The sequence below is a fragment of the Pan paniscus genome, chromosome 8 (assembly GCF_029289425.2).
Source record: "Pan paniscus chromosome 8, NHGRI_mPanPan1-v2.0_pri, whole genome shotgun sequence".
NCBI classification, from domain to species: Eukaryota; Metazoa; Chordata; class Mammalia; order Primates; family Hominidae; genus Pan; species Pan paniscus.
Genome location: NC_073257.2, coordinates 29,708,436 through 29,736,043, shown reverse-complemented (window position 1 = coordinate 29,736,043; position 27,608 = coordinate 29,708,436). Strand labels below are relative to the sequence as shown.

General features: G+C 39.3%; 1 protein-coding gene across 1 annotated transcript in view; it reads left to right on the top strand.

Annotated features, from left to right (window-relative positions):
• The window catches only part of CUBN (cubilin), a 314,944-nt gene that overhangs the window by 245,875 nt on the left and 41,461 nt on the right, over nucleotides 1-27,608 (top strand). The window contains exons 56-60 of the mRNA XM_003831178.7: nucleotides 2,935-3,091; nucleotides 4,368-4,517; nucleotides 15,823-16,023; nucleotides 18,418-18,547; nucleotides 23,106-23,323. Coding sequence (XP_003831226.3) covers nucleotides 2,935-3,091; nucleotides 4,368-4,517; nucleotides 15,823-16,023; nucleotides 18,418-18,547; nucleotides 23,106-23,323 — 856 coding nt within the window. The remainder of the gene's footprint in view (nucleotides 1-2,934; nucleotides 3,092-4,367; nucleotides 4,518-15,822; nucleotides 16,024-18,417; nucleotides 18,548-23,105; nucleotides 23,324-27,608) is intronic.

Genomic DNA, 27,608 nt, shown 5'->3' with positions numbered 1-27,608 from the left:
GTATCTTGAATGCAATTGTGTACAACTTGTATATAACTTAATACACACACACACACACACACACGAGTTCAAGTAAAACTAGGAAACTGAGTAAAATTGGTGAGTTATATCAATGCCAGTAACCTGGTTGTGATAGTATACTACAGTTTTGCAAGATGTCATTATTGGAGGAACTCAGAAATGTGTACAAGGAATTTCTCCATATTATATCTTACAAATGTATGTGAATCTGCAATTATGTCAGTAAACATTTGTTTAAAAAAATAGTTGAATGATAAAATATAACCTACAACCTGACTGAATTATATAGAACACTAAGAAAAATCAGAAAGTTTTTGACCTGATGACAGTTAAGTAACATTTTGTAGGTTCAATATAGTTTTGATGAGTCCTCTGTCATATAGCCAATGAAATGAGTTCTTGATAGGCAAGGCAGAAATGAATATTGAATAACTCTTTACCATTGTCATCACCATTATCATCATTATTATTAAACTTATGTTCCCAGGCCAAAAGGTAGAGATGTCAGATCTATAATTAATGACTTCAGAAAAGTATAAGCACTCAAGCATTCTTGGATTCCTTCATTAAAGAACTTGAGGCTCTTTATTAAGTTTTAGCCCTTCTTACTTTGCCTGTTTAGTAATGTTTGTAAAAATATAGTATATGGCCCAGGCATGGTGGCTTATGCCTGTAATCCCAGCACTTTTGGAGGCCAAGGCAGGCAGATCACTTGAGTCCAGGAGTTTGAGACCAGGCTGGGCAACATGGTAAAACCCCATCTCTACAAAAAAATACAAAAAACTAGCCAGCCATGGTTGCACGCACCTGTAGTCCCAGCTACTTGGGAGGCTGAGGTGGGAAGATCACTTGAGTCCAGAAGGTTGAGGCTGCAGTGAGCTGTGATTGTGCCACTGCGCTCCAGCCTGAGTGAGAGTGAGACTGTCTCAAAAAAATACATATATATATAAAATATATATACAGATTATCTATTGATAAATTGTGTTTATAATTTTATGAAATGTGGATAAAAAACTGCCATATACTGTTTCCTTGGATAGATTATTAGGGGGAAATCTAATTAGAGATCATTAAGTAAAATTGAGTAGGTGCATTTTTTTCCTGACATTTTTATTGATCTTAGGCATTTGGCAGAATATCTGCACTTTTGTTCTCAGTAGGTCCAGCGCCAGGCACCTCCCTTATCTAATAAATGGCTAATATAATTTGTCTTCAGTAGGATGACTAACAGCTGGATACCCAGTGCTTAAAAATCAATTGAAACAATACGGCTTTAAAGAGCTGAGAATTATTAAACCAATGCTATGAATCAGTGCTATTTCACATCTCTTCCTATGGACTGATTTCCCAATAGAAATGTTTTTAATGACTTGATGTTTTATTGCTGTGGGTGAGGAATATCCTTGAGAAAAGATGTGTTTGGAATGAGTAATTTGGTATCATTCCATGTGAAGAAAATGTTGAATAGTCAAGTAAGATTAATACACATCCAATTACATCCTTGATTGAGATAGTTCTCTGTTGGGAGAGAAGTTGTCTTGGGCACTGTAGGTTGCTTAGCAATAGTCCTGGCCCCTGCCCACTAGATACTACCCATCACACCGAGTGTGACAATAGAAAAATGACTACAAACCTTGCCAGAGGTCCCAAAATTGCTCCTAGTTGAGACCTCTGAACTGGGACGAGCTTCTCTGGTTAATATGTTTAATGTTTTTGGGGTTTTATTCCCCCAAGTTTTGTATATTCGTTACCTAATATGCATACTTTCCTTGAGTGACTCAGCATTGTAGATAACCATGATCTCTCACCTGAACTAGGGCAAAACCTACCTGACTGTTTTCCGGCATCCTTTCTGACTCCTATTTTCCGAATTGTAATGTTTTCCAAAAACCAAGCTTCCTGGTGGCTCCTTGCTGTATTCAGGACAGTGGCCCGATTCTCTAACGTGTCCTGCAGCCCCCTCTGCAGGCTTCCTCACCCCTTCCTCCTTGGTTTTCTCTCTGTTCTCTGAACTAGCCATGGCCTTTCCTGCCATCGGGGTTCGCTGGGAGCAGGCTCACTTCCCCCAGTTAGGTAAAGCCACCAATTATATATTCTCAACAGCCCCATCATAATGCCTTGTTTATAGCTGGAATTTTGCATGTAAATTTATGATTCTGTGATTCATGTCTCTGTTTTTCCCTGGACTGATAAGAATTGGTTTGATTTGGAATTTTGGTGCTCACCGTTTATTTCCTAGCAACTGTTTTTTGCATGAGTATATAAATTCAGTCATTCAAGGTGGCCAGACCAATTAAGTGACAGCCCAGGTCTACTTGGGAGTTGCCAACCAAATCTTTGGTGAATAGCACACACTGGCTGGATGTCAGCTTTTCATCAAAATGGACCCTACAATTCCACACAGCCAAGAAGTGTTCTGATTTATTCCATTTCATGCTGATTATACGTATACTTGGAATTCATGCCCACTTTCTTCATGCACCACGATGTGCCTCTTGCTTGCTGGTGTTCTCCAGCTGTGACCACAATTTGCTATCTTCCCAGGAGCAGGGCTGAGTTCCACCTGGCTGCTCCGTCTCCCTCAGCACCCGGGAAGCTCGGCTAGGTCAGGGCAACTAGAAGTTATGAGGAAACCGAACAGTGATCCAGGAAGCTGGATTTTTAAAAAATTACCACCCAGCTATGCAAAAAGGAACGCCATCTCCTTAGAGAAGTCAAGAATGGGACATGCTATTTTAAAAACAGCTTTAAAAAAATTATTCTCAAGAGAAAACACTACAGATTTGTCCGTGTTTTGTTTACTCTTATGCTTAGTTCTGTATATGTGTGAGTGCCATTATTTTGAAACCTAAGTGCATTAAAATATTGATGGGAAACCCTTGAGCATTAAAGTTCTGTGTATGTCCATGCTAGGTGTGGGCAGGAACTGAGGAGGTCGACAAAGCCCTGCTAGCCACTGGCTGTGGGAACGTGGCTCCGGGTCCCATTATCACACCAAGTAACACATTCACTGCCGTCTTCCAGTCTCAGGAGGCACCAGCTCAGGGCTTCTCTGCGTCCTTTGTTAGCCGTAAGTAGCCCTAAGAACCAAACCCAGAGGTCTTTGAGGGAGTGTGGTTGTCACAGGCAGGCAGGGTTGGCTAACCTGGGGGTCTAGGGGAGGAGTATGGGGGTCTATGGGGAGGATGAGTCACCTAATCCCAAGAAGACACCTTTCTTCCAAATAGCAGTGAGAACAGAACTGAATTGAGAAGTGACATAAAAGCCATGAGGGGCACTAGCCAACGTCTAGAAATAAGCCTGGCATCCAGAGTGGGCTGATATTGGGCAGAAGCGCAGATGGCTAGTTCGTTAGCAAACAACCAGTGTGGCTGGCCTGTGGCACCTTGACCACAAAATCCCGTGAGGGGCTTGAAACACATGCAGATTCCTGAGCCTCACTCCAGGCCCGTCTGAATTCAGAATTTCCATGTGTGCCTGTTGGCTGAGTTAAATCAAGTGTAGCCACTCATGGCAAACCACTGTTTAGGGAAAAGTTTGAGGAAAGGAATTAGAGGAAGTAATACAATAGACAGGTTTTTCAGACTGAATCAGAGAGTGCTGGAAAGGAAGTACTGAAAGACAACCCCAGACCAAATCTTAGGTCGGCAGGTAGTCCACTGTGTAAGTGTGCACGTGTGTACTTGTGTGTGTTTTAATGTCAATTTAAAAGGATAGATATATTTTCGTGCTTGATAGATCAGAGAGTGAAGTGGATTAACTAGTCAATGGTTGTATGAAAACAAATCATTTTAGTGGTGAAAAGATATTTCTTTCTGTTTCGAAAACCAGGGATGCATGTAAGAATTTGATAAGAGTTGGGATTAATAAATCCAGCTAGTTTTAAAAAGCAACCATTGTTTTGGCTAGATTACAATGGTAATGAAAATAGCAGTTTTCTAATAATAAGACATTTAAAAAACATTAATTGTGTAAAGTACTAATCAGATACAAATCATTTTTTATCTGTTTTATTTCTTTATCTGCATGAACCATATTCTATCTTTGCTCATTTATCCTTTCTTAATATCTTAATATTAAGGGATTTGCAGTAGATTTGTGGTAATATTACGATGACTCAGTCCATAAAACTCTGCAGCATTTTCTAAAAATATATAATATTCTTATTAAGCACATATGTATGTTTTTAAATCAGAGCTGTATTCTCTTCGTTCTTGCTTCTTCCATTTGGAATATCTCAGGGAGCTATGTCTATAGATAATTTAGGAAAATGCCTCTTTCCTTCATGGACAAAATAGATACATGAGAAATAAATGATCTGATGATGACTTTTTGTTCCCACATAGGATGTGGAAGTAATTTCACTGGCCCTTCAGGTTACATCATTTCTCCAAATTACCCAAAACAATATGACAACAACATGAATTGCACCTATGTCATAGAGGCTAATCCTCTGTCAGTGGTCCTCTTGACTTTTGTGTCGTTCCACTTAGAAGGTAAGTTTATTCTTTTAAAAAAATTACGTTTAATTGACAAACAAAAATTGTATATTTATGGTGTACAACATGTTTTGACATATATACATGTTGTAGAGTGGCTAAACCCAGTTAATTAACATGTCTGCTCACTCACATACTTAGCACTTTTTGTGGGGAGAGCATTTAAAACCTCTTTTAGCAATTTTTAAGTATTCGGCAAGTAATCAAGTATTTCAGGTATTCAACCTTGTTATTAGCTATTGGCACCATGTTGTACAGTAGATCTCCTGAACTTATTCCTTCTAGCTGAAATTTTGTATCCTGTGACCAATATATCCTAAATCTCCACTCCCACATACCCTACCAGCCTCTGGTAACCAACATTCTACTCTCTGCTTCTATGAGTTCAACATTTTTAGATTCCACATCCGAGTGAGATCATGCAATGTTTGCCTTTCTGTGTGTAGCTTATTTCACTTAGCATAATGTCCTCCAGGTTCATCCATGTTGTCACAAATGACAAGATTTTATTCTTTTTTAAGGCCAAAGAGTATTCCATTGTGTATATCTACCACATTTTCTTTATCCATTCATTCACTGATGGACACTCAGGTCCATTCCATGTCTTGGCCATTATGAATCATGCTGCAATGAACACAACAGTATAGATAATCTCTTGGACACGCTGATTTGATTTCCTTTGGATCTATGCCCAGAAGTGAACTTGGTGGATCATATGGTAGTTCTATTTTTAATGTTTTGGGAAACTGCCATGCATTTTTCCATAATGGCTGCACTAATTTACATTCCCATCAAAAGTGTACAAGGAAGAGTTCCCTTTTCTCCACATCCTTGCCAAAACTTTTCTCTTGTATTTTGATAATAGCCTTGGAAGATAAGTTCATTCTTAAGTAAACTCTAATTGGTTCTTCAGAAATGAATGAGGAGTAAGTAGAGGCAGAAGTCTAAAACTCACCATTTAAAGAAAATATTGAAAATATGTTACAGAGTAGATTTAATGTAAACGTGATTAAAATTTCATCCAATTTTTAAAGAATACAAGTATTATTCTATGTATTCCATCTAGAAGTAAAAAAATAGTGAGAGAACTTTAACAACATAAGTATTGCATAAATTGCTTAAAGAAAATAAGTCTGAAATGTTTCATGTTAACATAGCTTTTAATTTATTCACTTGCATTTAAAGTTTATAGACATACGTGTGCACACACACCCACATTCATGCACACACTATTAACCAAACCAGTGAGAGAAACTGTCTTATTGAGTCAACATAGGTGTTTGACAAATATTGAATAAGTGAGTAAATTAATAAAATTAATATAGGCTGGGCACGGTGGCTCACGCCTATAATCCCAGCACTTTGGGAGGCCAAGGTGGGCAGATCACCTGAGGTCGGGAGTTCGAGACCAGCCTGACCAACATGGAGAAACCCTGTCCCTGTTAAAAATACAAAATTAGCCAGGTGTGGTGGCACATGCCTGTAATCCCAGCTACTCAGGAGGCTGAGGCAGGAGAATCGCTTGAACCCAGGAGGCAGAAGTTGCGGTGAGCCGAGATCACGCCATTGCACTCCAGCCTGGCCAACAAGAGCAAACCTCTGTCTCAAAAAGAAAAAATTAATATATGTGCCCTGCTTTTAGTAAATACTACCATTGGGCATTCTTTCTTCTGCTCCATCTCGGTCATCTTCATCTTCTCAGTCCTGACTCTTCAGTGCCTGAGTTCCTGGCCACAAGTGCCCTCTGTGTTCATTCTCCCACTCTGGGGAATGGGCCGTTGGCAGAGGGAACAGTAGAGATGCCGATTTGGGCTGGGCTTTGACTGACAATAGACACAACTTGGTGTTTAATGGAGGCTTTCACACAGTGGAAAGGAAATTCCTTCAAATAGGTGGGCATTTTCAACCACTTATAACCACGTTAATTTTCTTGTTACATATCAGCTTTCTATTTCTAAACCACAATTTATCTGCAGATTTGTCAAGCTACCTCGGTATATTCGAAATTTCTTACTCTTGGGTTAGTCTCTCATGGCAGTGAAAAGTTACACTTTGCAAAATGTTCTATAGCCTTCAACATCTGGGAAATGTATGGTTTATAAAAATGACATGTCAGAACTCATAAATGGATAAATTTAACAAAGCTTGTCTCACTTAATCCTTTTTCCTATGACCTCACTGCCTTTTCATACATCTCTGCAGTTGTAATTTTTAGCACATGTGTTTGCTTAAAAAAATGCCAAGTGTAAATCAATGTATGTCACTGTAAAAATGGAATATAAAGTGTCATCTTTTCAGCATTTGCTAGCCCAAAATCCCAGTACCATAAAAAGATGCCCATGATATATGAAGGCTTGAGGGAGGGTAAAATAGTTTGTATAAGATGATCCAATTTTCTTTTTAAAATAATGTGTGTGAATAAAATCTATAAGGCTATTAACCAGTACATTAAGAGTTGTCACCACTGTGTGACAGATTTATTCGAGATGCTTATTTTCTTCTTTATAACTTTTATGTTACTTTTATAATTAGGACAATTATTTTAATAGCAGGGGAACAACATATGGCTTGGATTTTGTGTTTGTGGTCATTAAGTTAAATGAACAGTGCATCTCACAAGACCGTATCATTCAGACTAAGAAAGGAGACTCTAGTAATTGTACTATAAAGCCACAGAAAGCACTGCTGATACCAGTGGTATATGTATTATTATAAGAGACTCTATCATGACCTGAGACAGCTCCCTGAGCTCAGTTGATCAGGTGAGAAAAAGGGGAGCAGCCCTGGAATATCTCAGTATAGTACAGGGAAAGTGAGCACAGCATTTAGGATGGATCTTAATGCCAGGTCAGCCACTTACTGCTATTCAAGTGACTTTGTGCAAATTACTTCACCTTTATTTCTGATACTTATATATATATAGCACTTTGCTATATATGTGTGTATGTGTGTGTCTAATATATATTTATTATATATGTATAATAGTAGTTCTGAAAGTCAGATAATGTTAGATTGATTTCTGCTTCCACTAATGGATTTGCCAATCCTCACTCATTTGAAGACTGATTCTTTTCTAAGATGGTATCCTTACAACAATGCCTTGTGACATTTCCAGTGTTTAAGTGTTCAGCATTTTCAAACTGCTGCCTGAGTAATTTCTGGCTATAGATTCATCTAATTATGATGATTCCCCAAAAGGGTGACATTAATCAAATTTATTTTATAATTAGCTTCTTATCCTTAACCATATCAATGCTGACATTTATTGAATACCATCACCGAGCTAGAGATTCGCTAGCTACAGTAAAAGTAACCTTTCCCCAGCCCTTCTAAAGTGAGCCTGAGGGATTCATGTGCAATATATTGGGATGAAACTGAGAATTGCTCTCAAGGAAGGTCATAGCTTTATTGAAGGAGCCTTGGCCTTTCTAGCTGCTATAGGCACTTGGAACTGTTTCTGAGAGACCCTGTTCAAATGGCTAAGCATTTCTGAGCCCAGGATCCCAGCAGAGCCAGTGTTGACTTAGGTGGTGATGAAGGTTCTAGATCTGTCATCTTGGTGGACCATTAGCACAAAAGGTGGGATTGGCAAGGAAAAGATGTGGTATCCCAGGCTACAAAATACTGTGAGGAAACACACTTGTCCCTATATGGCGTCTACTAAACATTGACAACTGCTTAGGGAGGGTTTTACCATGAAGGGAAAAATACAGATTGTTGAACCACACTCAACTCTTAGGTTACAAAGGCTCAGTGACCTACTTTCCGCTTACCACAAAGTAAGTTGCTCCAAGTTTAATGTTGGTCTAAATTTCTCTAACTTTCTCATTACTTTTACATTTCCAGTACTAGACATTCCATGAACTACAGACCATTGATGTTTGTCCTCATTTTGGAATCTGGTATTATTAAATAACTGCTTATTTTATTTTCCCAAATATTAAACAGTCCAAAATTTTGTGTTCTCATTATTCATATGGCCAGCTAGATGCGCTCGATCTGCTAAAAAAAAAAAAATTATAGATCCAGTTTTCTTACTTCATAGATAAAGCACTTCTTGAGGCAAAATGAAGCAAGCCAGTGCCTTCTAAACCTTGATTATTCTTTCATTAAAATTAGATAGTAGGCCGGGCGCATGGTGGCTCACGCCTGTAATTCCAGCACTTTGGGAGGCCGAGGTGGGCAGATCACCTGAGGTCAGGGGGTCGAGAACATCCTGGCTAACACGGTGAAACCTTGTCTCTACTAAACAAAATGCAAAAAATTAGCCGGGCGTGGTGGCGGGCGCCTGTAGTCCCAGCTACTCGGGAAGCTGAAGCAGGAGAATGGCGTGAACCCGGGAGGCGGAGCTTGCAGTGAGCCAAGATTGCGCTACTGCCCTCCAGCCTGGACAACAGAGCAAGACTCTGTCTCAAAATAAATAAATAAATAAAATTTAAAAAATAAAAAAAATTGGGTAGTAACATTAATTCACCTTGGTGATAATGAGGAATTTAGAAATTCTCAATTTAAAAATTCTACACGCAGTAAACTGTAAACTCAGTGTTTCTCAGATCCAGGAATTCTTGACAAGCATTGGAGGGTGGAGCAGCACTCAGTTCATGAGGTGGAAACACCAGAGGGACAAATGCCTTTGCTTGTGGTCCTCTAGAGATGGCTTCAAAGCCCCAACAGGAGTGGGCCCAGATTCACACCTAATATTTGCCTAAATTCTCTTGGATTAACTGAAGTCCCAGTTTATGGGTTATACCTAATAGAAAGCTTAAAGAAAAAAAGTAAAAAAAAATTAGTTTTAGATTTTTCTTTTTGACATTTTTTTCCCCATCAAGAAGCACAATAAATGAGCTTTGTCAGTTTTCTTTATTTCCTCCTATTTAAATTTTTTAAAAACTGGTATTGCTCAACTACTGTTTCTTCTCTTTGCTTTCTCAGTTCTTTCTAAAGAACTCAGAATGCGGTCGCATTCCACATTACTTTAGAAAAAAGTGGGCAGTGGTCCTTTTGAAATGTTTCCTATTGATATTTTATTCAATTGGCAGAGCACTGGAGCAGATGGTGTAGTTTCTGTGAAATCCCTTGTTTGCCTGTGTTACACTCCAATTTACTTTAATTTGTTTGGCCTTCGTGCGCAATGGAACTTAGCTGTATACTAGTACATGCTTCCCCCTCCTCTGAATCATGCCTCCGTAGAGGAGACCAGTCTCCCAGCTACTCAGGGTAAAGTTAACAAGACAGATGATAGGTCGCAGTCACTGCTGCCTGGTAATTCATGTGCCTCTGCCTAGAACCCATTTCTTTCGTCCTTCCTTCCTTTCCTTTTCTTTCTTTCTTCCTTTCCTTTCCTTTCCTTCCTTCCTTTTTTTTCCTTCCTTCTTTTCTTTTCTTTTCTTCACAGAGTCTTGCTCTGTTGCCCAGGCTGGACTACAGTGGTGCGATCTCAGCTCACTGCAACCTCCGCTTCCCAGGTTCAAGCAATTCTCGTGGCTCAGCCTCCCGAGTAGCTGGGATTACAGGCACCAGACACCATGCCCAGCTAATTATTGTATTTTTAGTAGAGATGGGGTTTCACCTTGTTGGCCGGGCTGGTCTCAAACTCCTGACCTCAAGTGATCTGCCTGCCTCGGCCTCCCAAAGTGTTGGGATTACAGGTGTGAGCCACTGTGCCTGGCCCCTAGAACCCATTTCTATTTCCTGAAAATACTTGATCTTATCTACAACATGGAAATATCCCAAACAAAGGGTTTTCCCTCATCTCTAGTCCTCTTTGGTGTCTCGGCCCACACCCTCCCCCCACTTTGGAGAAAAACTGTGGTCCAACTCTAAATCCCACAAGTTTATTCTATTTGTGGAATTACTCATCCTTAGTTTTCCTTCAGTTCTCTCATAGTTCTTAGAACTATGATGAAGTTTGGAATTAGACATTGCCCAGTAATAAATCCTGGAAAAATAGAACAAAAAATTAAATTTTACTGCATGGCATAGAGCCTTGCCCATTGCAAACGATGAATATGTTTTAAAGTTTTTAGGAAGGATGGAAAATAGTCATAAAAACAAATGATAGGGAATCGTTTTGCAGCTCAGAGATTTCAGTAGTAAATGTCTATCAAATCACTTGTTGAAGATAGAGTTAAGAATTACTGAGTTCCCGGTCCCATGACGTGGACTCTAGTCCACGGAGAAAGTGTTGTTCAATTTCAGGGTGCTTCTCTTCCTCACAAGTTCGCATATGTCTGATCGAATGCTGCCTCTTGGTCATAAACTCAACTGTGATATCCATCTTGCTTCTTGAAGAAGTTTTTCCAAACCTCAACTAAGTTTCCTTCTCTCCCTAGAAGACAGTCACCCCAATTATGAGAGTGTTGTGTATATTTTGATTATACATGCAATTGGCTCTTCCAATAATGATGAGAAAGTGTTTAATATAATTATTTTCTGATGCCTTTAGTCTGTCATCAACACCTTCTCACTGAAGAATCAGGCTGATATTTTTGATCTAATGCAGTGATGGGATATATAGAACTTTAGAATATGATATATGTGTGTAAAGTACTTAACGTCTAGTGACACACATATCCATTTTCTTGCATATTACTTTGTTGTTGTTAATTCTTTATATTTTCTTAGACTTTAGCTAATTTTACCAGCTTCTAATATTATGTACATGTTTGATTTCTTTTGGAGAGAATTTGAAAGGGCATAACATCCTACCTTAAACAAACGACTACTAGAAAGGATACAAGAATGTTTTAATCCATGAAATAAGTTGCCAGATATTATAATTTCTACATTTTACTGAATTAAGCTTTGAGAAGCAGACTGTCTTACATAATTTGTTTAGTTAGTTGATATTCTATTGCCATCTACAAAAAATCTAAAATCCCTTGTCAACTTCCTCTGCATTTCCCCAACAAACTTCCTTATTGTTCAATACAGACATTTAATAAATTGTTGATGAGTTTTGATTAGTCTCGTACCACTGCCATTTCATGAATGAACTTTCTGTATTTCAACTAGTTCCTTTAATCAACTATTTGTCAACATAATCAAGTATAAGTGACACTATACCTTATGTTTCACAGCCTTTTCACTGTTTTCTAAGACAACTGCCACTGTGATCATTTATATCATTAGCCCACAACTTAACAACTAACTCTTTAATACCTAACACATGCATAGCAGCCTATTTGATCAAATGTGGGACCAAGATTTCAATCCAGCATCAGCAATTTTTCCCTGCATTCTGTGATTTTGGTTTTATAACTTGATGTATTGTTGCTAAATAATTTCTGTAACTAATGCACAATTGTTTTATTCTCAAACTCATCTACTTTGAATTTTTTAAAATTCCAGTGGAGCTTTTGATGTCTTAAAGACAAACACTGAGGTTATAACTAAGGTACATAATTTGGCAATATTCAAACCATGAATCTGAGTTTAACTTATTTCTTTTTTGTCCTCTTTTCCCACATCATATTGCTTCTAATTACATGAAAAGGCCATTGAAGTTCAGTCTTTCACTCTTTCAACTTATAGATTTATGCCCAATTAGAAATATTTCTATTCCAGCATTTTCAAAATAAGGGAATTCTTTGAGGTTAATTTAAAAATGTATATCTTGAATTGATACCTCAAGATTTCTGCAGGCTGAAGAGAATCTTAGCGAAGGAGCTGAATGTATTCTTAAAATGATTTAAGAATGTGTGGTAACTCTTTAATGCACAGAGATGCTTTTTAAAAGTATTTGTCAAGATTCTTTGAATGGCAAGTTATCTTCAAAAGTTAGCTTAGATACAAAGTAGGGTTTATAAGAAGGATACTGGGTGATTTCATCTCATCAAAGGAAGGGCTTCTAGAACAAAGGAAACCAGGGACAAGAATCTGTCAGCATGCTCTCTCTTCCCCGCTCTTTTTGCTGATTGCTGCACAACTTCTTTTTCCCTTATGGCAGCCTGGCTTCCTTAATGTGTCAGGAAACATGGCTGCAGACATTTTTTAAGTTTAGTATCTTTGGCTCCTACCATTGACTCTTACTCAGTTGCAGTTTGGACACATCTGATTGGCCTGGATTGGGTCTGATGCCATGCCTTGCCATTGATTGACTGGAATTATCAATCAATCAATCAATCAATCAACCATGGTCAGGATGGTGGGGTTGTATAAACAATAGCAACAGTGACTCTAATCATAAAAATATCTACCATATCCATTATGAGGTTTTATGGCACAATTAACAGGAAACTTGATTCAACCTGGTTTAAACACAAAGGAGCAATTCATTGGTTTTTAATTCTGGAAGGTTTCAAAGTTGGGTGTGCCTCAAATCTCTCAATTCAGCATTTTAATTATGTCATCAAATATTCAACTGTTTCTGTTTTTACTTTGTGCTACTCCAGTGTGAGCCTCATCCTAAGGCTGGCTCCTCTCATTGCTGTAGGGGTGCTGCTCTCACAGTGGGTACTCCTCACCCACATCAGAAAGAGAGACGGCTTCTATCCCGTGGTAAGCTAGAGTTGGGTTGCACCATCTTGCAAGAGTCAATTTTGCTCATCTATTCCTATTCTGCATTTAATGACTTGTTGTTAATAGCTTGAAATTGGCTATCGTGGGAGTATTTATACGATGGAAATTGGCAAATGCCACAAATCTCTCGGAGAGGTGGTTGTTATATTTACCAGCATACTACTACCTCTATTCCAACTTCCAAATATCAAACAAGGGTGTTGAAATTCACCTTTATTGGGCTGGATTGGGTCACACACCCACCTTTGAACCAAGGTCTATGGACAGGGGACTTGGAATTATAAAGTAAGTGTGCATAACGATTTTGTCAGCGTGCTCTTATAGGAAGAGTATTCTAACAGCAAACAGCAAACAGGATGTCTGATTTCAGAGTCCACCGTGCCATAGTATGTGCTTATATAAAATAATGTAGTTTTGGTCATTCCCAATGGGGCATTTGTAAGTAAGTAAATTTTGTGTGTTGGGGTGATGTGGATCATTAGATATATGTTCAAGTTAGCATCGCCATGAAATAAAAGCATTTTGTTCTCGTGGTTTGTAAATGAAAATGGGAAAGTATTTCACATTGTTAATCATCAGAGCAATTAAAATTAAATATCACAATGAAGTTTCGTTTCGCATGCACCAGAATGGCTAAAATTAAAAAGACTGACAATGTCAAATGTTGGCATCCCTGCAGAGCACTGGAAGTCCCACACATCCCTGGTGAGAATGTATACTGATGTAACTACTATGAGATATAGTTTGGCAGTTTCTAGTAAAATTAAATACATACCTAATTTGGGGGCTAATAATTTCACTCCCATTTATATACCCAAAGGAACTGAAAGCATGTGCCCACACAAAATCTCATGCATGAATGTTCGTAGCAGCATTATCCATAATAGCCAAAAGGTGGAAACAAACCATATGTCTGTCAACTGATGAATACATAAACAACATGTGCTATCACTATAAAAAGGAAAATATTCAGCCATAAAGAGGAATGACATACTGACACATGCTACTACATGGATGGACTCAAAAACATTATATTAAGTGAAAGAAGCCAGCCACAAAAGGTCACATATTGCATGATTTTATTCATGTGAAATGTCCGGAGTAGACAAATCCATAGAGGCGGAAAGTAGTTTAGTAATTATGTAGGGCAGGAGACCATATACAGGAAGGATGAGACTGGAGTGATTGTTAATGGGCATAACATTTTCCTATGGGCAATGAAAATGTAGAATTGGGAAGAATGTCAGATGCCAAAAATGTTGTGGGAGAGTAAGTTGGCAACACCAATCTAGGGATCATTTGGTAACCTGAAAAATAGTCTTACCTTAGTGCCAGTATCTAACTTCTGAAAACTTATTCTGATGAAATAATGAAGAACTTCCTCAAATATTTATGTACAGGAACGTTTGTTTCAACAATATTTTTATTTACAGAAATGTGGAGAATATAGAATTTCAAGCAATAGGGGATTGATGGAATGTGGATGGCACATCTATATGTTGGAATTTGATATAGGCATTAATATATTATGTTGGTGCAAAAGTTATGATGGTTTTTTTCCTTTCCTTTCATAATAATATAATGTTTTATTTTATTTGAGATGGAGTCTTGCGCTATCACCCAGGCTGGAGTGAAGTGGTGCGATCTCAGCTCACTGTAACTTCTGCCTTCCAGGTTCAAGCAATTCTCTTGCCTCAGCCTCCTGAGTAGCTGGGACTACAGGCACGCACCATCACACCTGACTAATTTTTGTATTTTTAGTAGAGACAGGGTTTTGCCGTGTTGCCCAGGCTGGCCTCGAATTCCTGAACTCAGGTGATCCGCCCGCCTAGGCCTCCCAAAGTGCTGGGATTATAGGCGTGAGCCACCATGTCTGGCCCTAATATAATGTTTTAGAAGAATATTTAATCACATACAAATGCATGATGGATGTAATTTCATATTGATACAAATTAGGTTACCATATGGGTGTCATTTCCTATTAATACAAATTAGGTATGATCCAAATTAATATTTTAACAGTATGTGTTCACCTACAAAAATCACTGGATATGTTGTAGTGGACACATATCTTTTTAATTTCTTGTTTATTTCGTTTTATATTTTTCTTTGGGGGGATGGTAGGCTGGAGCATATATTCACATTATAATTGGCAAACAAAACAATAATATATATTTTATAGTCCTTAAACACTAATAGTGTTTGTGTGAACATCTAAAATGGTTGTTCAATAAACATTAAGGAGTTTCTAATGATATCTCCATGATAGGAGTCCCTTATCTGGACATAAGCTTGGAGCGAGTTTTCTCAGTAGCAGCGCTATTGACATGTTGGGCTAGGTAGTTTTTTGTGGGTCCCAGAGGGTCCGGGGTGTAGGGGCTGCCCTGTGTATAGCAGCATCTTCAGCAGCATCCCTGGTCTCTACTCCACTCTACAGTGTGACAGCAAAAATGCCTTCAGATAGTGCCAGGTGTTCTTGGGGAGGCAACACGGTCCCCAGTTTACAGTCACTGAGTTAAAGGAACCGTTATCTAAAGAAAGGAAATTCTGAATTGTTTCAAGGTGGAAAGTGTCTATTGTGAAGTCCTACCTGTTTTATCATACCTGTGCTTGTTTTGTAGTTAAACATTGTTTCAACAGGAAACTAAGTTAAATATCTCTTGTTTCTCATTTTAATTTTTATAGCAATTGCATGAATCATCACATTTTTGTTTTTATTTTTATGGCATTAATTGTTTGTGTAGGTTCTGATCATAATGCGGTTGTTCCATGCCTTTTCCAGCTCGTTCTGCTGTGACGGGAAGCTGTGTCAATGATGGCGTGCACATTATCAGAGGTTACAGCATCACGTCCACCCCATTTGCTACTGTGTGTGGGGATGAGATGCCAGCTCCCCTCACCATCGCCGGGCCTGTTCTGCTTAACTTCTACTCCAACGAGCAAATCACAGACTTCGGATTCAAGTTTTCCTATAGGATAATCTGTGAGTAGCCATAATGACAGAGTTTGGAATTTTCTTCTTTTCTGAGTAATGTATACAAAGAGTTTTCACTGCGATTCATACAGCATTAACTTGAAGATTCAGAGAATTTAAGGGAAAAAGATTGTCAGTGAGGTTCATGGTTAAAAAATACACATACACATTGTTTCTTAAAAAGAAGAGGACCTTTTTCAGGAACTTTGGCTAGAACTACTCTGAAAATCAAATGAAGAATTGACATTTGTTTTGTAATTTAATTTAAATAAATACTACTGCTATTTTTTTGTTTTTCTTACCTTACACAAAGTTGCCTGTTAGTCCAAATTATCCAGATGCCTGTTTTGTTTCCTCAAGTCATTTTGCTAATACGAAAATTAATATTTTATATATTTAGAAGAAATATAAGAGAATGTCTTTACAATCTGATAGGAAAGACTTTTTTAAAACACTATGCACAAAGCACAAGCCCTAATGGAAAAGATTGATATATTCAACTATGCTATAATTTACAGCTTCTCTGCTTCAAAGGCAAAGAGAAAAGAGGAGCAACAGACTGGACAGAGGCATTTGTTGCTACCCAGAAAATTCTAAGATTGCATTTCCTGATCTTGAATAGTCTTTTCCCCTCCTGCCTGGTTAGTTTGCTGACAATATTTATGCACTATCTAATAGACATCTCAGCTGCAGTCAAACTGGCACACAAATCTTGTAACATCTTTCTTGAGTCTATTTCATCTTTGCTCCACCAAACCCATTGCTAAAGGTAGAAAGTTAAATAGTTTCCCTTGGAATAAATTATTGTTCCCATCCCCAGAGAAGACTAAAAATATGTATTTACTTCTGAAAAGGGCCTCCATAATTTGTTCACATCAGCTGCTATCGGCATCCTGACTCCCACAGTTTGTAAAGTATGACTACATATGGCTGTGTAGCTCCGTTGGCTCTAGCAGAATAGAACCACGCAATTAACGTTTCCTCTCCCGTCCTCTTGTTGAATAAAGAGAAGGATGGATTTGTTTTATTCTTTTGGCACAACTGCTGCTTTGGAGAGGTAAACTCCTGCTTTATATTCTTCTTCTCTTTAATCTCTCATTTTCCTACAAGGAAGTCGTCAAGATTCAATATATTCTAGTATAAGAGTCCCACTTAAAGAGTGTCGTTGATGTGAAGACTTCAAATGCTGATATTGTGCCAAGATGGGAGTTATTTAGGCCTTGATAAACTTCCAGAGACCACATAATTACGTATAAAGTGAAAAGGAGTGATTGCTACCCTTATCTGACATGTAATTCACGTTTACAGACGGACCTGGGAGTCTGAACACACAAGTACTTACAGGCACATAGAGAAGAGTGCTCCCTGCAAGGTGGGCTCAGCTGAGGCAAAAACAGTAAAGAAATAAAGAGCCTGACATGGCAGCCCCAATTTGTTCCTCATTTCTGGGGATGTAAAGTGGAACGTGTCCACTGATAGTGTATAAACCATGGAAATACTTCAAAATGCATTAACCCCATTATAATTTTAGAATCATAAATATACATAGATAGGTCTTTCCACTGCAGGGAGAGTGATCATCAGGAGGTACAATCTGATCCTCAAATGTAAACCCAAGCAAAAATAATCACTTTATATTGTGGATAAGAAGGCTTTATTACATTTTTATGTCTGTTGTTTTATTGACTAATGGGTCTAGCTCAAGGCTCTGAGCTGTTAATTGCTGGAATCCTGGAGAGGAATGGGCCTGGCCTCCTCCTGCTTGTTGAGGATTGAGGATCAGTGATATTAATACAAACTGGGGCAAGTTGAGTCCTTACCAGTCTCACAACTGACTGCAAATCCACCAGACTGGAGAGCTATGCATTTGAGCCCACAGAAGGAACTAAACTGGAAAGTTCCAAAAATGATTTCCAGTAGTTTACCTTATAATATTCTATCCCTAACAGAAGAGACAGGGACCTCTATTATTTCGGATTTCCAGATCACAACCTTTCCTAGATCTGTACGCCCAGAACATCATTCTGGCCGCCTTTTCCATACTTCGTTACTGTTGTCATCCCTCTCTCAACCTGTCAATGAAATACAGCGAAGTGATGGTGAAATGTTCCTTCTTGTCATTTTCACTCTGGCCATTAATTTGACTCAGACTGATTCCTTTCCAAGATGAACCTTTAAATATTCTTCCCTATTTCTACCCTCTTGCTGTCTTTCATCTTCCTTCCTAGTGGAAAAATCAGAATTATGTGTAAACACAGTGAAGGGAGATATAAGTCACTTCAAGAAAAATAATTATTACCTCTTTTAGGGAAAAATGTACAATAGTATAGAATCTCTTAAAATCATTTTTCCATGCTGGGACTAATCGTTGTTCTCTTCATATTCCCTTGTCTTCTGTTGCAGCCTGTGGTGGTGTGTTCAATTTCTCTTCTGGAATCATCACGAGTCCTGCCTATTCATACACAGACTACCCAAATGATATGCACTGTCTGTATACCATCACCGTTAGTGACGACAAGGTGATCGAGCTCAAGTACGTAAGACAAATTGGCTTTCTTAAGAAAATCCTTTCAGCATTATTTATAGAAGAGCCATTCCTTTATTGATGGAGGGCACTGATTCTCATCGGCAGTCTGGAGGGAAATCTACACGGAGGAATGATGATCCTAGATGACAGTTCAACCTGGGAAATGACACTCCCCCTCTCCACACAAGCCGGTAGTAACTAAGGGCAAAAAATAAGCACTCACCAGTTAAAACAGTCGTTATAGTTTCCCAACAATTGTGAAGGAGCATCATAAAATGGATTGTCAAGGTATAATAAGCCCATCTTGAAATCAAAGGAGAGAGGAAGGGCAAGAGAAAGCAGTTGCCATGTGTTGGGTATTTATTATACACAAAGAACTTTGATTCACACGTGCCGTAATTGTCTCATTGTATTCTTAAAACAGTCATATGAGGTATATATAGATTCTAGATTGGGAATTGTATAGATTATTCCCATTTCACTGATGAGGAAACTGAGGCTCAGAAGGATCAAATTGCTTTCCAAAAGTAACACACACATGAAGAGTCAAAATGTGTATTCATGCCAGGCTTCCTCCAAACACCACATCCTCAATGTTTCCCAATACTGTCTCTCAAAGGATACATTTTCTTTTTTCTTTTCTTTTTTTTTTTTTTTTTGAGAGAAGGTCTCACTTTGTCACCCAGGCTGGAGTGTAGTGGCACAATCTCAGCTCACTGCAACCTCTGCCTCCCAGGTTCAAGAGATTCTCCTACCTCAGCCTCCTGAGTAGCTGGGATTACAGGCAGGCGCCACCATGCCCTGCTCAGTTTTGTATTTCTGGTAGCAACGGGGTTTCACCATGTTGGTCAGGCTGGTCTCGAACTCCTGAACTCAAGTGATCCTCCCGCCTCGGCCTCCCATGGTGCTGGGATTACAGGCCTGAGCCACTGCACCCAGCCTCAAAGGATACATTTTCTAACTACTTAAGAAATCTATTTTTATACCTGTGTCAGAACACCTCTAAACTGATGCTATGAGAGAGAGCTTGCATCGCTGGTCAATTTTCTTCCCAGTCTTACCTATTCCCAGCAAGACTGATGAGGGCGATGCAACCTCCCACTCTCCAGAATGATAAAATTCAAGACTGTTTTCACCTGACAGCCTATTTCAGTGATATACGTATGGCATGTAGTGGGAAACTCTGACAGTAGTATAGTTCATGGTCATGTAGGACTTTCCATACAGAAGCCTGATGGGCTAAGACCACACCTACCTACCTACCTACCTACCTCCCCTCTATTTGTCTGTGATCATTTTCTACCCTAAAGATTCTGTACTCCCTGCAGTTTACTTCCAGAGGCCTCATGTATCAGTTGGCTCTCCAAGTGAACAAGAGATGTCTTGATGAAAGACATCTCTCATCAAGCCTGATTTGGTTCCTGTATCAGGCGTTCTATAGGCTGGACCTCGAAGAAAACTGCAGCTCTTACCTGGACTATTTGTAGGAAAACAGAGTGTCCTTTAGGTCTTGGGGACAAAAGAACAGAAACTGTCAGATGGCCAGGAGCAGAAGGTCTGTGAAGTACGCCTGCACAGGCGTGGAAGTGTAACTGGGAGCCATTTGCTACTGTGACTCACTGTTTGTTTCTCATATGTGTAGGATTGATTATTGCCTTGTTCTGTTCAGGTTGCTTTAACAAAATATCATAAACTAGGGTGGCTTATAAACAACAAAAGGCTGCAAAAGTCCAAGGTCAAGGCAGATTCGTTGTCTGGTGAGCTCCTGTTTTCTGGCTCATAGAAGGTACCTTCTTGCTGTGTCTTCATGAGCTGGAAGGGCCTCTTATAAAACACTAATCCCATTTGTGAGGGGTCCTCCCCCATGACCTAATCACCTCCCATAGGCCCCACTTCCTATACCATTAGCTTAGGGAACATATGAATTTAGGGGAACACAAACATTCCGACCATGGTATACACACCAACTCATAGAGGTATGTTATATATTCTCTCTCTCTTTGTCTATCTATATATATATATGTATGTATACAATCTAAATATATTTTTTCAGTTTTCAGCCTGGATCCTGGAGCTCACCATAATGAAATTTACATCTGCATGTTTATTTTATTTTACTTATTTATTTATTTGAGACTAGCTCTCACTCTGTCACCCAGGCTGGAGTGCAGTGGCGTGATCTCAGCTCACTGCAACCTCCACCTCCTGGGTTCAAGCGATTCTCCCACCTTAGCCTCCCGAGTAGCTGGGACTACAGGTGTGTGCCACCAGCCTGGGTAATTTTTTTTTGTGTGTGTGTATATATATATATATATATATATATATATATATATATATATATATATATTTAGTAGAGATGGAGTTTTGCCATGTTGGCCAGGCTGGTCTTGAATCCCTGACCTCAAGTGGTCCACCTGCCTCGGCCTCCCAAAGTGCTGAGATTGCAGGTGTGAGCCACCACACCCAGCCTACATCTGCAGGTTTAGAAAATTATTTATTGCTCACTAAGAGCCTACATTCTAGGAAACAGATAAGATTCTAGGTGTGGTAGAAGATACAGACATTAATAAAAGGCTCTCAAAAGATTCTGGTTACACAAGCTTTTCTGTCAATGGGCTTTTCAGATCTCTTCTGTGCTCTCCTGGGAAAATGATGTAAAATAAAAAGCCAAAGCAGATTTAAGTCCTCTTAGAAACTCAGATTTTATCTCTGTGGATTCTTTTTGTGGAAAATAAATGTGTTGTCTGTAGAGAATTAAAATGAATACAGTGTTGTTGGAAATTATCTAGCTATTGTTCTTCCCTGATCTTTTACAATAACATTAAATGTTAAATGTGGTAAAAGAAAATCAATACGGTTTTCATCTTGTTCCTCAGCATCAGTCTGAAAACCTTCAACCAACCAAAACCTTTTAGAAAAAAAACCAACAATTTTTTTTCTCAAGGCTGTTAAAAGGAAGCATTTGTTATATATTTTAATATAAATATATATTATTTAGTATATATTTTCAAAATTATTCCATATTATGAATTGTTTATTAGAGCTACTGCCAAAATAAATTGAAAATGCAGGCTGGGCATGGTGTCCCATGCCTGTAATCCCAGCACAGGGAGGCTGAGGCAGGCAGGTCACCTGAGGTCAGAAGTTCAAGACCAGCCTGGCCAACATGGCAGAAACCTCATCTCTACTAAAAAATATACATATAATTAAAAAAAATAGCCAGGCATGGTGGTGGACACCTGTAATCCCAGCTATTCGGGAGGCTGAGGCAAGAGAATCACTTGAACCAGGGAGGCAGAGGTTGCAGTGAGCTGAGATTGTGCCACTCTGTTGCACTCCAGCCTGGGCAACAGAGTGAGACTCTGTCCCCCCCAAAAAAAAAAAAAAGAAAAAGCAGAAGAACCTATAAAAATGAGGACAGGATATCAAATATTTTTTTTTAAACAAGTTTTAAAATAAGCTATAATAAACCCACCACAAAACTCTAAAGTAAATCCATGTAAGAAGCCTTGCTTGTCCAGGAACTCTAGAAATCGTTATTTGAAATGACAAAGAATGAGGCCTAAATTAAACACTGTATAAGACAGAGAAAAGTTAGGGATGCATCTGTCAGGATAGGTTATGCACATAGTAACAAACAACTCCACCTCACAGCAGCTTAACTCAACAAGTTGATTTCTCGTTCTAATGAGCATGTTCAGTGTGGCCTGGCATGGAAGCTCTGCTCATCGTGGTCATCCAACAACCCAGGCTGATGGAAGCTTCGTTTTTACATTTGCTTCCATGATCATCACTGCAGTGGGAAGGCAGTGTGGCAAAGCAAGTAGTCATTTGTAAAGCTTCTTCCGTAAAGTAATATGTATCCCTTCTGCTTACATTTCTGTGGTCAAAGCAACTCCTAGCAGCCATGTCAAGCCTCAAAGTGTGCCCCTAGGGCAATCCTACCAGTGCTGGGGAGGCAGAGAGCTGGGACCATGTGCAGAAGTGTCAGTGACCACCACAGAGGTCTTAAATGTGAATTTCCTGTTCTTCACCTGACCTTAATATAAACTTCATTTTAAAAGAGGAAAATGAGACTGTGAGGAGAATGGAGCTGTGATTCTAAAAGCAGCATTTCTTCTATTATATTAACATGCTTCCCATAAGTTCTACTTCATCTCATAAAATAACAAGGGAAGAGTAAATATGGTATTTTTAATGAGACCTAAAAAACTAAAGTATTGCTGGGATAGTAAATATCAGTTCAACTTGTCAAAAGTTGTTCTCAGATGGACTTTAATATGCCCTAGACTGTGAATTCCTTGAAATGTAAGACTGTATCTTACTCACTTTGACATCCCCAGCTGCTGTCACAGTTTTTGGTGTATTGTAATTACTAAAAACAAATTTGGCTAAACTTTTGAACCGATCGGTAAAGTACTGTTTGATTTCTAATATTTCCTATCAAGTGAGTTTTGAATGCTCTACTGGTAGTTTTTTCCTTGTCATTTTTTGCAAGAGCTAAAGCTACAATTTAATAGAAGTCCAAATGGAAACATCAGTATTAACAAGGTACATTTCACAGGTTCAGTGATTTTGATGTGGTTCCCTCCACCTCCTGCTCCCATGACTACCTGGCAATTTACGATGGTGCCAATACCAGCGATCCCCTTCTTGGCAAATTCTGCGGTTCCAAGCGCCCACCAAATGTGAAGAGCAGCAATAATAGTATGCTCCTGGTGTTCAAGACAGATTCATTTCAGACAGCAAAAGGCTGGAAGATGTCTTTCCGGCAGACATTGGGTAAGAATTCTGGACTTGTAAATCTATTTTTCAGGACTGTTACCTTTCTGCTTTATTTAATTTCCCCGCCCCCACCCCCACTCCCACCTGATTATGATTGCTTTTCCTTGAAGCTTAGAAGAATATGCCATGTAAGGGCTTGGTTTTAAAACTTACGTATGACATATTTTAATGTTGTAAAAAAATCACTCAACAAATGTACCCAGCACTTTGGGAGGTTGAGGCGGGTGGATCACCTGAGGTCAGGAGTTCAAGACCAGCCTGGCCAACATGGTGAAACCCCATCTCTACAAAAATACAAAAATTAGCTGGGCATGGTGGTGTGTGCCTGTAATCCCAGCTACTCAGGAGGCTGAGGTGGGAGAATTGCTTGAACCCAGGAGATGGAGGTTGCAGTGGGCCAAAATCATACCATTGCACTCTAGCCTGGGTGACAGAGTGAGACTCTGTCTCAAAAAAAAAAAAAAAAAAAAAAAAAAAGGATCACTTTGGTAGCACAGTGGAGGAAGGCTAGAAGAACCTACAACATGGGAAGGAAGAAGCTTATGATAGAAATCTAGATGGGAAGTGTCAAAGCCTTGAACGGACCCAGAGGGGAACGAGATAAAGGGAAGGGCAGAAATCTGAGAGACAGAAGGCAGAATACATTGGAAGCACAGTGTTTGGACTCTGATGATATTTTAATGAGGACATGAATTGAGGATGACTTTCTATAGGTAATTTGTTGGATGATGGTGGCTTAGGAGACTAAGATTTAAGGGAGAAATGTTTTATTTAATTTGGAGTATTTTAAGTTGGAAGACATGTTTAAATGGAGCTGTCTAGTTGGAAGCTGATGCTTGAGAAGGAATTTGGACTGGAGAGGGTGATGTAGGGGGGATAGGTAAAGTTAGGTGAGAGGATAAACTGAAAATATGCCCCAGATTACTCCCACTGCATGTGAGAAATAAATTATCCACATCAAACACCGCCGGTGAGAAATACCCATATCAAATTAACTCAGAATTTTGAATAATTTAAAATGAAAGGTAGTTAATCAATTACCTGTTTGGCTATTCTAACAGCATCGGTTACACAGTCTAAGATCATTAATATTCGACTCTGGAAAGTGTTTTGATCCTTTTCCTTTTGAATATAGATGTGATTAATGTTCTAAAAATGCACAACTCTCCAAACAAATCTCATACTCTGTGAAGACTCAGAAAAATCCAGGCAGTTTTCTGTAATAATAACCCTGATTCACTTTTCAAACTTTCTGTTTCTCCCATAGTGTGGATAAACTTCGTTTCTCTGATGCAAAATGGAGTTTACCTTCAACTTCTTGATATTGGGCATGTGAATTTTTCCATGCAGTACTTGAGGAAAGCAATTAGACATTGTGTTTTGAAGGCTTCCCGGTAAACCACACACCTCAAGACAAATTGTATCAGGAAATCCCTTTGCCACCTCCCCTACTAAGCTGTCTCAACAGTAACTTGAAAGCAAGTCTCACGGGCAGTGAGAGAGTGTTGCCCTAACAGAATTGTGTAGGTGAAGTAGCATACAAAAGCCAGAAGGCTATTTTGAAAGAAAAATTAATTTTCCTTTGGAGATTTTTTTTGCACAAAAAAGGGATATATTCTTGCCTTTAGCACAGACTTTAGACCAAATGTCCTATGCCTGCATTTGCTTTGCTACCTTTCAAGTTGTTTTTCTTTTTCCTAATATAGTCTCACAAGAAAATGGTAATTGTTGTGTTAACAATCTCCTCACTGCTATCATCTTCATGAAGCTTCTCAAGTGAGCCAGGGTTCCCTAGCCTCATTCAATTACCATGTCTTTCCAAGCCACAAAGAAGACATTTTTAGACCTATTGTGATTTAACAGAAGGAAAAGTCTTACACTGTCAGAAGCATTCTCTATGCATGAGTCATTGAACAATTACAGTCACTTACTGTTTTCCTCTGGCCACAGTTAGAGAAAAGGTCTAAGTGGAGAATGTAGAAACGGAACTCCTTGCCAGCATTGTGTTACCCCTGTATTTCACGAAGATGATTTTTACCTCTTTTTCATCTGCATAAATGCCATCAGCCACGTGGAAATACTTCAAGTCATTGTAACTACTCTTTGATGGTAATGTTTAAGTGAAAACCTAAGTATTATGATTTTGCGTTGCAGTGGTCTTACAAAGCTTTCAAGACCACACTGACAAGTTTATTGATCATTCTGCATAACTTTTAAATTTTGTTTCATTTTGGTTTTTGTTGTTTGTAGTGAGGAGAGGGGGAAGGAACAATAAGAATAGCTTTGACTGTAAGGTTTATAGAGTCGTTTAGTTACAGCTTTGGATGAAGACAAACTTGGCTAATAGGATGCCCCTTTTGCCTCCAACTCATTTGTGTAAAACAACTCTGTCTTTCCCCCGAAGAGAGGGAAAGCAACTTTGTGGACCAGATAGTGGATTTTCATTTACAAAGCTGTTTGTTCAGCCTGGAAAACAATATCTTCACTTAGTAAATAATTGATGTGAAGAGGAGACCATTTTAGTCTATGACATTTCCGTTTCGATCTTAACTAAAACACTAAGTAGGGTTTTGCAGATTTGCTATTTAGATTATACACTTGGCAATGTTTTATGTACATCTGCTTCGATTTTTCAGGATGAAGAGATTGGCTTATATAATTATGTGACTATTAGGTTCATTTCGCCTTGTGCATTTGTTATATTTGTATTGCTAGTGAGTCACAGCAAATTTGGGGGAACTATCCCTAGTTGCTAATTACTAAATATGTAGTGAAATTGGGTCTCCTTTTTCCTCGGAACTTCTGCTGCTAGAGGCCCATATGCATGGATGCAAGGTAAGGAGAAAGCACATTTGGCAAGCAGGAGCTGATCTCTAACTGCAATGGAAATGTGCCTGCTCGTCTCCCCCCTGTGCTCCAATGCTATATGAATAATTGATCCTGAATGGCTGACAACCAGCAAAATGATCACACTGGGCTGCAGCAATCTGTGAAACTCTGAAATAATCTGCAAATCGGAGCATTTTTCTTAACCGAGTTCATAGTTTGCATCAGATTGTCAATGGCTTCTATGCTCCTATAAAGTTTAAAAAGCTGTTGGTTCTGTGGATTTGGCTAAGTGGGCATGGCCTGTAGGCAGAACGGATGCTTTTAAGTACCTTCTGTCCTGTTAACTTCTGCTAGTTTAGTTGCTGCCCCTTCCTTTACCAGCAGGGTCGGCTCCTGCCTTGACTCTGCTTATGTGTGTCCTGTACAAAGCACTTCACACTTGCAAACATATTTTTAACCATCAGAGCCTCCAGTTCTTCTTCCTGAGGGGGTCTCATACCAGAAAGTTGCTTGGCCTATTCACAATATGCACGTCACACTACACACCAAACTTCTACACATAGGGTTAGATCAGGGGCTTTCAGTAAACTTATTTATTTACTGTGCAGTAGCATCGTTGTTTCATTTTTTTTCTAAAATGATGTATTCTATAACACTTCAGCAAAACTTCAGTGTAGAAAATGGAACTTGGCTCTATTAGATGGGAGGTCTGCAGGCATTTCAATTAGTGAGTTGCCAAGGAGAGACTGAGGGGTGTCCCCTGCAAGACAGCAGGGGGACAGACAGCACAGGAAGACAGATGGGGAAGACGCACCCTCAGGGACAAGTGGTGGCAGTGCCTGTGTTTCTGGAGTTGGTTCCTTCTGGTGGGTTTGTGGTCTCACTGACTTCAAGAATGAAGCCACGGACCTTCGTGGTGAGTGTTACAGCTCTTAAAATTGGCATGGACCCAAAGAGTGAGCGGTGGCAGGGTTTATTGTAAAGAGCAAAAGAACAAAACTTCCACAGCGTGGAAGGGGACCCGGGCAGGTTGCGGCTGCTGGCTGGGGTGGCCAGCTTCTTTTCCCATATTGCCCCCTCCCATGTTCCATTTTTGTCCTATCAGAGTGCCCTTTTTTCAATCCTCCCTGCGATTGGGTACTTTTAGGATCCTGCTGATTGGTGCATTTTACAGAGTGTTGATTGGTGCATTTTACAATCCTCTTGCTAGCTACAGAGCACTGATTGGTGCATTTTACAATCCTCTTGTAAGACAGAAAAGTTCTCCAAGTCCCCACTTGACCCAGGAAGTCCAACTGGCTTCACCTCTCACCTGGACTCAAAGCTCCCAGCCAGCCCCTGTTGCCCAGAGCACACATGCTGACGACGAGGGCCACTGTCTGCCTTCCTCCACCTGGGGTATTTGTCACATGGAGAATGAGTCAGGTTGCATTAAGGTCAGTTCAGAGACCTT